Below are 13,370 nucleotides of genomic sequence, written 5' to 3' on the forward strand. Positions count from 1 at the left end.
ATTTTTATTTATTATGTTAAATGTTTCACCATTATGTTTTAATCTGGTTCTAGGGCAGATACATCTGGTCTAAAGGATTCTACGGCAACATGATCAGAATGAATCTTGTGAGAATGCTCTGAGGTTTTTTGACATTCAACCACCTGGAAAATATGCTAATACCTTCCATATTTCCTTAGGATAAGCTCATACTTCCAAAATCCAGTGTAAAAAAAAATGTACTCATTTTGAGAAGCAGAGTAGAATAATGAAGAGAAAACTGACCTCAAGGTTGGGAAGACATGAGATTAAGTCTCATCTCTGGTATATATTGGCTACGTGACCCTGAGCAAGTCACTTAACCTCTTAGTACTCTAGACAACTATCTAACACTATTAAATTGCAGGGAATTTGCCAACCTACATTGGTAGAGGGGGTTTACAAAACTGGGAGTTCCTTATATCAATGAATTTATAGGTCTAATTCTTATCCTTAATATTTTCCCACCTTCAGTAATATTGTAGGAAGTCTTAGCACTGATAATGGTATGAAAAGGAAATATTCTGATAAAAGATCAAGGCTGGGAGAATCTTAAGATAATTCTAATAATGGATATCTATAGAGCATTTTAAAATGACCAATGTATTTTACACGTTATTTCATGTAAGCCTTACAACACTACTGAGAAGTAGGTATTATAGTTATAACTATAACCATTTTACCTGCAAGGACACTGAGTCTCAGAAAGGTTAAGTGACTTGTGCACAGTCAAATGACTAGCAAGTACCAAGAGGCAAGATTCAAACTCAGGTTTTCAGAATTCCAAGCCTAGCGACTCCTTCCACTGTGCCAGGTTGTGAGCAGCACAAACTCCCCCAGTCTCCCGTAATTCAGTCTATTTTGGTGGCAAACCCTAGGAAGAGGATACTTTTGAGCTTGTCTGGCTTACAGTAGTTAGTTTATGGTTGATAAAAGAGCAAAGACAGAAGGACATGACTGAAAAGTGAAATAAATAAAGGCCCATTAGGGAAGGGGGGGAAGGCAGGGCTGATATAGCCAATGTGCTGGAGAAGAAGAAATGAAGAACCAGTAGAAACTGGGTAAGAAAAGTATGGAGAGGTAAAGGGAGGGTTGAAAGGAAGGAGGGAAGGGAAGTGAGGAAGGCAGGGTAGAAAGAAGGGACAATTTTGTATTTCACAACTCCTACCTTAGCTGTGAGATGTTACTGGCTGTAGATGTGACCTTCTTCAGCGTTGTGATGATGCTTTCAGTCCGTCGTCTTGGACGTTTCCCTTTGGATGATGAAAATAGCAAAACATTTGGGATATTTTCCAGTACTTTCCCAAAAGTTGAAAGCATTCTTAGGATTCCTGACATCCAATTTTTTCTATCCTGAAGCTTATACATACCTTTACCCTTGGTGCCATGCTCTCGATCACGTTTTGGCTCTGGGAGTCTGAAACCAAAAGGAAGAGCTCTGAGATTTCCTGAAAGAGGAACAGGCTTTGTTTGCTTGCCTGCTTGTTTTGGGGGAGGAAGGTAAGGAATTCAGTTGTGATTATGATGAGTTTGAAGGATTGGAAAGATATCCATGTTTCTAGTAGGTTACAAAAAACATTGACCTGGAGCTAGGATCATTGGCATAGAAATGAAAGGTAGTTATGAGAGTAGATGTGCCCCCCAATTACCTCATACTTTAATATATTTACTTAGGATCATATATTTATAGCTGAAAGGGACCTTAAGAGTTCATTGAGATCTAGCCACTCATTTTAGGGATGAAAAAACTAGGTACAGAAAAGTTAGCATCATACAGCTAGACAGGATTTGAACCCAGGTCTGCCTGACTTTTATCCTATGCCCTACCCACTGTGCCATGATGTTTCTTCCAAAAGAATGCAAACTTTTTGAGATCGTGAACTGTTTCATTCTTATCTTTGGGCTCCAGGGCTTAACCAATGTACCTGAAGGATCAAATAAAGAATCCTGTTTGGCTTTTAAAGCCTTTTTATGCCTTACATCCCTGCTCCAGAATCTAGTAACACTGGCCTCTTTGCTCTTCCTTGCACAAGACTCTCCATTTTCTGACTCTGGACATTTTTTTTTTTGGCAGGCTGTCACCCATGCCTAGAATTCACTCCCTCTTTGTCTCTATCTTCTTTCTTCCCTGATTTCCTTTAAGTCTCATCTAAAATCCCACCTTCTGCAAGAAGTGCTTTCCTCAGTACCTCTTAATGGTACTTAATGGCTTTCTCTTGAGATTATCTTCAATTTATTCTGTATATATGAATATAAATGTATATTTTTATACATATCTATAGTTTATATGTTGTTGTCAGCTTGTTATCTCTCCCATTAGATTGTAAGCTCCTTAAGAACAGGGAGAATTTTTTTGGCCTTTTTATGTATCCTCCAGCACTTAGAATAGTGCCCATCATGGGATACACTTAACAAATGTTTGTTGACTTGACTTGACATAGCAGGCACCTAATTTTGTTGATCTATCACCTGAATGACTGATGGATGAGATTGCTAAGGGAGAGAAAAGAGGGCCAAGGACAGGGACTTGAAAAAAAATCCTAAACTTGGGGGTGGGAGGAATGAGAAAAAGAAACAAAGAAAAAGTAGAAAGGTAAGATGAGAATGTTGTGTCAAAGAAACCACAGAAGAAAAAAACATTAAGAAGGTCTGGACAACCCCATTCCCCAATTGATAAATGATCAGAAGATATAATAAGCTTTCAGATGAAGTAATCAAAACTATCTTTAGTCATATAAAAAAATATTCTAACTCACCATTATTGATGGGAAAAAAGCAAATTAAAATAATTCTGAGGTACTACCTTATACCTATTAGATTAGCTAATAGGACAGAAAAGGTAAATGACAAATGTTGAAGGAAACTATGGGAAAAATAAGACATTAATGTACTGTTGTAGGAGTCGTGAATTTCTTAAATCATTCTATAGAGCAATCTGGAACTATGCCTAAAGGCCTATAAAACCATGCATGCCCTTTGACATAACAATACCACTACTAGGTCTGAATCCCAAAAGAGATTTAAAAAAACCCCAAAAAATAAAAAGGAAAAGAACCTATATGAACAAAAACATTTATAGCAGCTATTTTCTGAGGGTAAAGAATTAGAAATTGATGGGCTGTACATCAATTGGGGAATGGCTGAATGGGTTATGGTATCTAATTATGATGGAATACTATTGTACTATACGAAATGATGAGCAGGATGCTCTCAGAAAAACCTGGTGAGACTTGCACGGACTGATACAAAGTGAAATGTACCAGGTACAAAGTAACAACAATATTGTCAGATGATCATCTTGGAATGATTTAATTCTTCTCAAAAAGATAACACTCCATGACAACTCTGAAGGACTTGGGATGAAAATGCTATCCATCCCTTGAGAAAGAACTAATGGTGTCTGAATCCAGATTGGATCATACTTTTAAGAACTTTTATTTTTCTTGAGTTTTTTGCCTATGGTTTCTTTCACAATATGACTACTATGGATATGTTTTATGTGAGTATGCTATATAACCTATATGGAATTGCTTGCCTTCTCAGTGAGGGGTGCTGGGAAAGGAGAAAGGAGAGAATTTGGATCTCAAAGTTTTAAAAACAAATGTTAAAAATTGTTTTTGCATGTAACTATGGAAAAAATAAATACTAAATAAATTTTTAAAAAGCAAGGCTGGTCAACATTATCAACTTTGGCACAGGGACAAAGGAAAGGGAAGATGGAGAAGTGAGTGTCACAAGAAACCCTATCTTCTTAATATTCCTTTCAAAATTCCCTTTAAAAAAGTAGGACTACCAGAAACCTTAATAAGTGTTTTTTGTTTTGGTTTGGAAAAGAAACAATTAAAGAAATAAGAAACCATAGAATGTTCTAATGCAGTCAATAAATATTATGGTTTACAGAAAATTGAAGCCAAGATGCCATAAGGAAAATATATTGATAAAATGCCATCAGTAGACCCCTAGAAATGAAGCTGAAATTTAACACAAGGCACAGCAATATGGATATTAAGCACAGTGGGGGAAATAAAAGGGTAAAATTAACAAAATTATCATGAGATAAAATCAAGGCTGAAAATTAAATGAAGAAATTTAACAGCATAGAAATATCCATGAAGAATATAAATAAAACAATGGGTTAAAACCAGAACAAAAGTAAAACAAATTTGAAAAGCTGGAAGATTGCTTGGAAACTTTGCAAAAAATAAAAAATTAAAAAAGACAGAGCTTGCAATAACATGATCAGGCACCTTGAAAAATGTAAACCAACAGTCTCATAATGATTATGTTTCATGGGACAAAAGTTTCTCAGGAATATTGAAGACAAAGGACAATTTATAGATAAAACTCATAGGACATCAACAGAGATGAACCTTTGATTCAATTAACACAGACATATAGCCACCAAGCTGTAAGACTAAAATGACAAAGCAATAAATTTATAAGTAACCAAGAAGAAAATCTCAACAACATAGCTGGAATATGATATACTGAATGTCAAAGAAAATAGGACTCACTGCAGGATGTTTTTTATCACCTCCACAGCCACATCATCAAGCATTGATTTTCCCATCCGGCTGGGCTGAAAAAGCATGTCTTTACCCATTTCTGGCCTGTTTTCTTCTTCAGAAACATCAACAGATATGAAAATAATACTTTCCTTCTCTGCAGTTGCCCCAGATCCCTGGAAGAGGAGAGAGTTGGAGATAGAAGAAAATCTCCTTCTATTTCCAGCATCGTTTATAGGAAGGTTGAGCAAACAGTATAACCCTAAGAATCTGACCAGTAATGCTCAGAATACACATTTTCCCTGGCTTTTCCCAAGCATAGAATGCTCTTCTTTCTCATCTCTACTTCCTAACTTTATTGACTTCCTTCAAGTCCCTGATCATATTTCATCTTCTGCATGAAGGCTTTCCTAATCCCCCTTAATTCCAGTGCCTTCCCTCTGCCTTATCCTGTATATAAGTTGTTTGTACCTAGATGTTTGCAAATTGTCTCACCCCATTAGACTGAGTTCTTGGAGAGTAGGGACTATCTTTTGCCTTTCTTTGTATCCCCAGTGCTTAGCCCAGTGCCCAGCACAGAGTAGGTACTTAATAAATGTTTGTTGATTGACTGATTTCAGCATCTTAAAGTATCTTAGAAAAAAAACTAGGTTCAAAATGTTATTTTTAGGTTTGGGGTTCATTTAGTTGATTCTCCTACATTTAAAAGTTTTAACTCAGATTCCAATCTTTCCTCTTTCCCTTCTCCCTCATCCCCCAACAAATTAGTACCTAGATCTAATGATTATAAGCTCCCTGAAAACTTGGGTCACAAAGGAATTCATGAGCCATGGGAAGGATGCGCGGTACAATGGGAAAGATGTTGCTTTTAGACTCAGATGATGTGTTAATTTCCTTGCTCTACAACTTACTGAGTAACAATGGGCCAATAACTTAATCTCTTTCTTTAGAGGCAATTGGTAGCACAGAAAACAGAATGCTGGCCCTAACGTTAGGAAGACTTGAGTTCGAATTCTGACCTCAGACACTTATTAGCTATGTGGTCCTGGGTCAAGTCACTCAACTGCTGCCTGCCTCAGTTTCCTCAGTTGCGAAATGGGGACAATAATGGCATCTACCTTGCGGGGATTTTGTAAGGATTCAATATTTGTAAAAAGCACTTAGCACAGTTTTTGGTACATAGTAGGTGCTATATAAATACCTATTCTTTCTCTCCATCTTCTCTTTCTCATCCCTCCAACTCCCAATTCTACTGCTAGGAATATATTCCAAGGAGGTTCAATGATTAAAAAAAAAAAGAAAAGCCCTAAATACACCAAAATACCACAATACTTTTTGTGGTAGCAAAGAACCACAAAAATAGTAGATGTTGATTGGTGGGGGAAGGGCTAAACAAATCATGGTAAATTAATGTAATGGCATATTACTGTGCTGTCAGCAAGGATGAATGTAGAGAAGCATGGTAAAACATATATGAACTGAAACCAGGTGAAGTAAGCAAAGCCAAGAAAAGAATATACATAACGAAGACAACAATGAACCTCAGAGTTATAAAAAGATGAACGTTGCAAAATTACAGATAGCAAACTTGACCCCAAAGAAGAGATTAGAAGACACTTCCCCACATCTTTGCAGAAATGGGGGCGAGGTCTATGGGCATAGGAACATTGCAAGTGTTGTCAGATGTTTTCCAATGTATTGGTCACTTTTGTTGGAGGGGGGGTCACCCTCTTCCTCTTTTTTTCTTTTCTTCTTTTAAAAAGTTCTTTCTTATAAGGGATGGCTCTCTAGGAAGGGGAAGGGAAGGAAATGGGGGAAATTTAGATGATGACAAACAAAAGATATTGGTAGAAATTATTTTTAAAAATTTAACCTCTCTGAATCTCAAGGTTTTTATCTGTAAAAGCAGGGTTTGGATTAGATGACTTCTAAGGTCTCTTCCAACCCTAAGTCTTATGATCTTAAATACCGTACAACTTTATATTCCCCACAGTGCTTAGCATGGGTATAGCACACTTCAGAATATTGCAGGCATCCAATAAATATTTATGAAATGAATGAGTGAATAAACATGTTTATCAAAATTATTTTCAATTTTCTTTTCTTTTTTCTCTATATTCACTACCCTCAGAGAGCTTATCTATGCTCATTACAACTATCATCTCTTTGTAGTTAACTCACAGATATGTATCTCCAGTCTTGAACTCTTGTCCTATTAGCAACTTAAACTCAACATCTGAAAATATTTTTTTTCAACATTTTCAAATCTAGACCCATTAATGAACCCTCTCAGCCCCTAGGGCCTTAACTAAGAATCTCCCTGGGACAAATTCAGATGGGAGAGATGGGAGAGCAGGAGATTAGAAGGCAGTTCAACTATAGATGCAGTTGCATTAGGACAGGAAGAAACCATTCCCCTTGTAACTCATAGAATTTGGAGGAGATTCTCATAATAAGGGAACTGGAACCATGATGTGGTAGATTGGACTTGTAGCACATTGAACTTGGAATCAGGTGTTCAAATCCTGACTCAGACACTTGTTAGCTGTGTGTCCTTGAGCAAATCATTTCACTTCTCTGTGCCTCAGTTTCTTCATCTGTAAAATGACATGATTGAATTTGACAGGTTCTAAGATTTTCCTAGCTCTAAATGTATGGGGACAATTTTCAAAGTCCTTTGCACAGATTCCCTCACCAAAGCTTCCCCCCTATCTCATGAACTAGGTACTCAGGGAAGTTGGTATAACAAAGAGCCATGGTTTCATAAAGAACACATGCTAGTAGATTAGCCTGATTTTTTTTTTTTGGTCAGGAGTATTAAATAGTAGATGATAGAAATTTTAACCCCATTTTAGCCAAACTTTAAATGAAGTATTTCATTTTTTCTTACAGAGAATATGGGCAGAAATGAATTAGATCAGTGGTGTGAAACTCAAATAGAAATGGGGACTGAATATAAGGATCCCCGCAGGCCACGTGGCGACTTAGAAAACCATATATTAATTATCTATGCTTTATTGTACTTTTAAGTATTTTGTTAAATATTTCCCAATTACATTTTAATCTGGTTCAGGAGTGTTGTGGCCTTATGTAGAATGCTGTGTGTCTGACAGCTTTGAATTAGATGATGGTATAATCAGATATAATCAGATAGTCAAAACAAGTCGGATGGTCCAAACTCAAAAGAGTAGCTGTTAGTGGTTCAACGTTAACATGGCAGGAGATCTCCAGTGGAATATCCAAGGATCTAGTCCTTGACCTTATGTTGTATGACACTGTTATCATTGATTTGGATAAAAGTATAGATGGCATGCTCATAAAATCTGTATATGAAACTAATGTTGTAGGGACAGAGAACACATTGGATGATACTCAGATCCAAAAGGATTTTGAGAGCGTAGACTGTTGGGCTAAATTGAATAAGATGGAATTCAACGTGGATGTAAAGGTAATAAAATCTTATACTTGGGTACAAAAAATAACCACGTACACAAGTACAAGTTGAAGAGGTATGGTTATACAGCAGTTGTTCTGAAAAAGATCTGGGGGTTTTAATGAACCACAAGCTCAATATGGATCAACAGTGTGAAGAAGCAATCAAAAAAGCCAATTCAGTCTGAGCTGACTTGAAAAAAGCTTTTAGCTAGCCAATGCAACCAAGATTAAGAGAGAAGCAGAAAGCTGCGAAAGAATTTTTGCAACTAGTGTCTGTGATAAAGGCCTCATTTCTAAAATATATAGAGAACTGAGTCAAATGTACAAGAATACAAGTCATTCCCCAAGTGATAAATGGTCAAAGGATATGAACAGGCAGTTTTCAGAGGAAGAAATTAAAGTTACCTATAGTCATATGAAAAAATGCTCTAAATCACTATTGATTAGAGAAATGCAAATCAAAACAACTCTGAGATGCCACATCACACCTGTCAGATTGACTAACATGACAAAACAGGAAGATGATAAATGTTGGAGAAGATATGGGAGAGTTGGAACACTAATTCATTGTTGGTGGAGCTGTGAGCTGATCCAACCATTCTGGAGAGCAATTTGGAACTATGCCCAAAGGGCTACAAAAATGTGCATACCCTTTGACCCAGCAATATCGTTTCTAGGACTGTATTCCAAAGAGATCATAAAAATGGCAAAGGGTCCCACATGTGCAAAGATTTTTATTGCAGCACTCTTTGTGGTGGTCAAGAAGTAGAAATTGAGGAGATGCCCATCAACTGAAGAATGACTGAACAAGCTGTGGTATATGAATGTAATGGAATACTATTGTGCTATAAGAAATGATGAACAGGAAGACTTCAGACAGGTCTGGAAAGACTTCTATGAATGGATGTTGAGTGAAAGGAGCAGAACCAGGAGAACATTGTACAGTCACAGTGTGTGAGGTCTGTTTCTGATAGACTTCGTCCTTCACATCAATGCAAGGACCTAAAACATTCCCAAAAGACTCTTGAGGCAAAATGCCATCCACATCCAGAGAAAGAACTATGGAACTGCAACGTAGAATGAAGCAGACTATTTTCTCTTGTGGTTTGTTTTGGTTTGGTTTTTCTCATGGTTTCTCTCATTAGTTTTAATTCTTATTTAATTTAATAACTAAGTGAATTGAATTTTTATCTGATCATTTTGCCTGCATACATCTTCTGAATTGGATTATAAAAATTTTTAGGGGTAGGGAATTTTGTCATATTTTTCTTCCAGCCTTCTCATGCTAGGCATATATAGTAAGCTTCTAATACAGCTTTTAAATTATTTTTTAAAAATACTACAAAGGGTTGTGCAAAGAAAGGCATACTAATATATTATTGATGGTATAGAGAATTGACCCAACAATTCTAGAAAACAATTTGGAATTATGTGAAGAGAGTCCTTAAAATGTCCATTACCAATTCATCTGGAGATATCATTGCCAGGCATATATCTCAAGGGCGTCAATGACAAAAATAATACTCCCAGTCTTATGCACCAAAAATTTTACATTAGCATTTTTTGTAGTATCAAAGAACTAGAAACAAAGTAGATGTTCATTGATTAGGAAATAACTAAACAAGTTGTGGTACTTTAATGTACTGGAATATTATTATGAAAAAAACAAAAGTGATGAATATAGAGAAACATAAGACAACATGCTAACTGATGCAAAATGAAGTAATCAGAATCAGGAAAACAATACACATAGGAACGACAATAAAAAAACAGCTAAAATTTAATGCAGTGAAAATAAAATGACCAAGCCTGGTCCCACAGGAAATGTGAGAAGGTAGGTCCACCTCTCTTCACTTCTTTGCAAAGGTAGAGCACTATGAAGGTAGAACACTGCATAAAGTATCAGATGGTTTGGTATGTTTCTTAATTTTGTTGAAAAATTTCCATCCCCTCTTTTTTATTCTTTGATATTGGGGGTGCTCTTAATATACTGAGAAAAGATATCAATAAAAATTTTATTTTTAGAAAACCCTAATTAAGGAGTTGTATTCAAAATGATGTGGGCAAAATTTGCTCTCTGTTTACCTCTAGCATATCAAAAGTATCATCTTCGATATCATTCAGATGTTTTTAATCTGCCATATTGTTTTACTATCAATATACAGTTGATACTTTAGATCCTGGACACCCACCCCCTAACATCAAAAGAAGACATTTTCATTCTTTTCCAAGATTCATGTCCCTTCTGTCTCTCCTAGACTTTCTCCAGGATGCCTAGACAACTCTTCACCCTGGAGGCCCATTCCACCCCTGAATTTTACTCATTAGAAGTGCCCTCTGCCCTTTGTATTTTCCCTCTAATTGGCTGATTCCTAGAACCTTCATTTTAAAGAGGCATTCTCTCTTGACTTTTTTGGATTTTCTCTGTCTTGGTCTAATGCCCTCTAATTCCTTTAGTTTCCTAGTATGTATTGTCTTTCCCCATTACAATATAAACTTTGTGAGGACAGGGACTAGCTTTCTATTTGTATTTCTATTCCATTGCTTGGCACAGTGCCTGGTACATAGTTAGGACTTAATAAATGCATGTTGACTACCAATGGATCATGTAAGATTTATTTAATCCTGTAGTATCTTTTAGGGAAATTAGGCAATTTGTTCTCCAATTGAAGATGCCCCCCATAGCACCCAGAGTTGAAAGACACAGAAGTGCTAAGTCACATCTTTCCTAGGAAAAGAGATACGATTATTACCTGATTATCCAAATAACAATTGAGGTACTGAATCCTTTGGGTTAGTTTTTCCACCACCTGTCTGGAAAAGCTATATAAGTCTTCTGCACTCACAGTCTTATGACATGGGATGAAGAAAATAAGTAGAGAGATAGAAAAAAAATTTAGTTTTATTAGAACTGTATAGGAATAAATGTCTAACTTTGTTTAGCAGTTTGAAGATATTTGAGTTCTACATCTGTCTCCTTTAAGAAGACGTGGTAAAATGAGAGCTTGTTCACCTGGAGAGAGGGGGTCTTGACCAAGTACATTAGGAACAGCTGGTATCAGAAGTTATATTACACAATATGCATCCCTTTAAAAAGTCAGTTTAGAGCTACTTAGAGGAGGGAGACAAGAGAAAAGTCTGGGGAGGAACAGTTGGATCCACATGCAACTGCTCTACACATATCTCTTCTGACAGTTCTGAGCCTATTCAGAGATCCCAGCAGAGAAGGGAGACTAAAGAAAGCTTAGGAAAGAAAGATGCCTCAGCTTAGGAACATTCCAGGTTCAAAGTGAGTTGAAGAGATAGGGAGAAATTAGCAACTGTATTTGAAATAGTAGCTGGGCATATGATGCAAAGAACGAGGCTAAAAGTTATGAATAACACTTGGGGCAGCCTGTATATGAGAGAAAGAAAAATACATAATTCTTTAGAGAATGGGAGCTACTAGAGTTTCAATTAATGAAAGGGACTTGAAATGTTTTTAAAAGCATCTGTTTCTCTTAATTTTTGCTTGTGAGATATTTCACATTCATAAGAAGCAAATAAGAGAAACCAAGAATATATTATTTTCTAAATAAACAATGATAATATTTTCTTGTAAAAAACAAGGCAATGCACTAAGTGATGTATCTGCTTCTTTCAGTTCACAATTGCCTACACTAAGCAAAGGTTTAAAAGGCTTTGAAGAAATGACCCCAAACAAACCCCACACAGGATTTTCTTTGTAACTCCAAACCATTCTAAAATGGTATAAGTGTGTAGGTTTATTTTTATATCCTTCTGGGACCTGTGTCTCCTCTGCCAATATCTGCTCTGAAAAAGAAAATATTATTGGGACTAGATGCTGCAAAGTTGAAGATGCAATGGTAGCATTTGACATGCTGCTTTCTGGAGGGTCACTATGCTACAATTCCTTCCTTAGAACCTGGGTCATTTAATGCCACGTTAGAGAAATTATACCAAGACCAAATCTGCAAAACAAAGAAGGAATAAAAAAAATACAAAACCAATGAAACAATACAAACAAAAAACAACAAAGCAGTTGGCTGGGAGTTGAATGAAAGTCAAGCATTACCCACAGCTCAGAATCACTGCTTTGGACTCCCACAGACTGTTTTGACTCAGGGTCTTTTCATGCAAATCTCTTTGACTTGTATCCTCACTCTTAAGGTCTACCCTGAGAACGTCCAAATTTGACTCATGTCTCAGTTTCCAGAAAAAATGTCCTGGGTAAGGATTCATGTCAATGAAACATCTAATATAAGGCAGGTTTTATTTCTTATAGTTGTGTAGTATGTGTTCATCCTTCATTGCCGAAGAAGACCATGCCATCAGAGAAAATAATGACATGACTTGCACTTGACTTTGTTTTGAATGAGGGAGGGCTGTGCAGGTCACCAGCCTCACTTCTCCTCCAGAACCATCTGAATCCAGTGACCAGATATTCATCAGCATGCCTGGAGATGACCCAAGATGAGGCAATTAGGGTTAAGTGACTTGCCCAAGGTCACAGAGCTAGTGAGTGTCAAGTGTCTGAGGTGAGATTTCATATAACAGAAAATACAAGGATTCTTGAGCCCATAAATGGTCAAGTCAATTCTCCCTCTTAACAGATGGTCCTTCACTTATCCTGGGAGCCTAAACTCTCCTCCAGGCTTTAGTACTTTTCTAGTTGGAAAATCTTCCCTTCCTCCCTGCCTTACTATAAAGGGAAAGAAGTCAATATTTCTAGAATTCTAGTCCTAGACCCTCCTACGACAAAGATTATTCATTACATTAAAGTAGTGGTGTGATTTTTTTTTATGACAGAGATGAACTTAAAACCATAAATTCATTTGATTTCACATTTCAAAAGGCATACCACTGAGGCTTGCAGCAAGGACCTCATAGTTTCTTTTCTAGGGAGGACATTTCCCTCTATTCTGTATTGATTTCAAGAAAAAAAGTTAAGTCCAAGAGGAGACTCTGAATCCTTTCAGCCAGAGCTGAGACTTACCATATTCTAGAAACAAATATAAGTCAAGTCTCCTTAGAATTTTATATCTATTAGTAGGTACCTCTCAGATTCAAAACCTGGTAGGCACAGGCTATAGGACTGGGCACTTACTTTTCGGTCCACAAATTCTTGACCACAAATACTTATCTTGTAGCGAAGTTCTTGTAGAGCATTATTTAGTGTCTCAGTTTGAAAATTAGATTTGCACACCTGGAAAAGAAGAAGGTTAGACTTTGTTTATAGAAGAATAATCTAGAGCTGAGAAAAATACATTGAAATACATTTTATGGTAAATGAATTGACACATGGGGAAAAAAAGCTATTATTCTCCATTTGGCCTAAGCCTCAAATTCTAGTTCGAAATGATGTCCAAAATTAGCAAGGAAAAAAACTGGCACATTCAACTATGAGACAAA

At 36.6% G+C, this 13,370-nt stretch overlaps 1 protein-coding gene across 5 annotated transcripts in view; it reads right to left on the reverse strand.

Moving 5' to 3' along the window:
• The window catches only part of CCDC180 (coiled-coil domain containing 180), a 154,117-nt gene that overhangs the window by 66,307 nt on the left and 74,440 nt on the right, over window positions 1-13,370 (reverse strand). For all 5 annotated transcript variants that reach the window (XR_011972245.1, XR_011972244.1, XM_072632833.1 and 2 more), the window contains 5 exons: window positions 13,066-13,164; window positions 10,712-10,807; window positions 4,533-4,699; window positions 1,389-1,435; window positions 1,187-1,271 (listed from right to left, as the gene is read on the reverse strand). Coding sequence is in view for 3 of the 5 variants with exons in the window: in XM_072632833.1 (XP_072488934.1) it covers window positions 1,187-1,271; window positions 1,389-1,435; window positions 4,533-4,699; window positions 10,712-10,807; window positions 13,066-13,164 (494 nt within the window). In the remaining 2 variants the exon portion in view is untranslated. The remainder of the gene's footprint in view (window positions 1-1,186; window positions 1,272-1,388; window positions 1,436-4,532; window positions 4,700-10,711; window positions 10,808-13,065; window positions 13,165-13,370) is intronic.

The sequence above is a fragment of the Notamacropus eugenii genome, chromosome 1 (genome assembly GCF_028372415.1).
Source record: "Notamacropus eugenii isolate mMacEug1 chromosome 1, mMacEug1.pri_v2, whole genome shotgun sequence".
NCBI lineage: Eukaryota > Metazoa > Chordata > Mammalia > Diprotodontia > Macropodidae > Notamacropus > Notamacropus eugenii.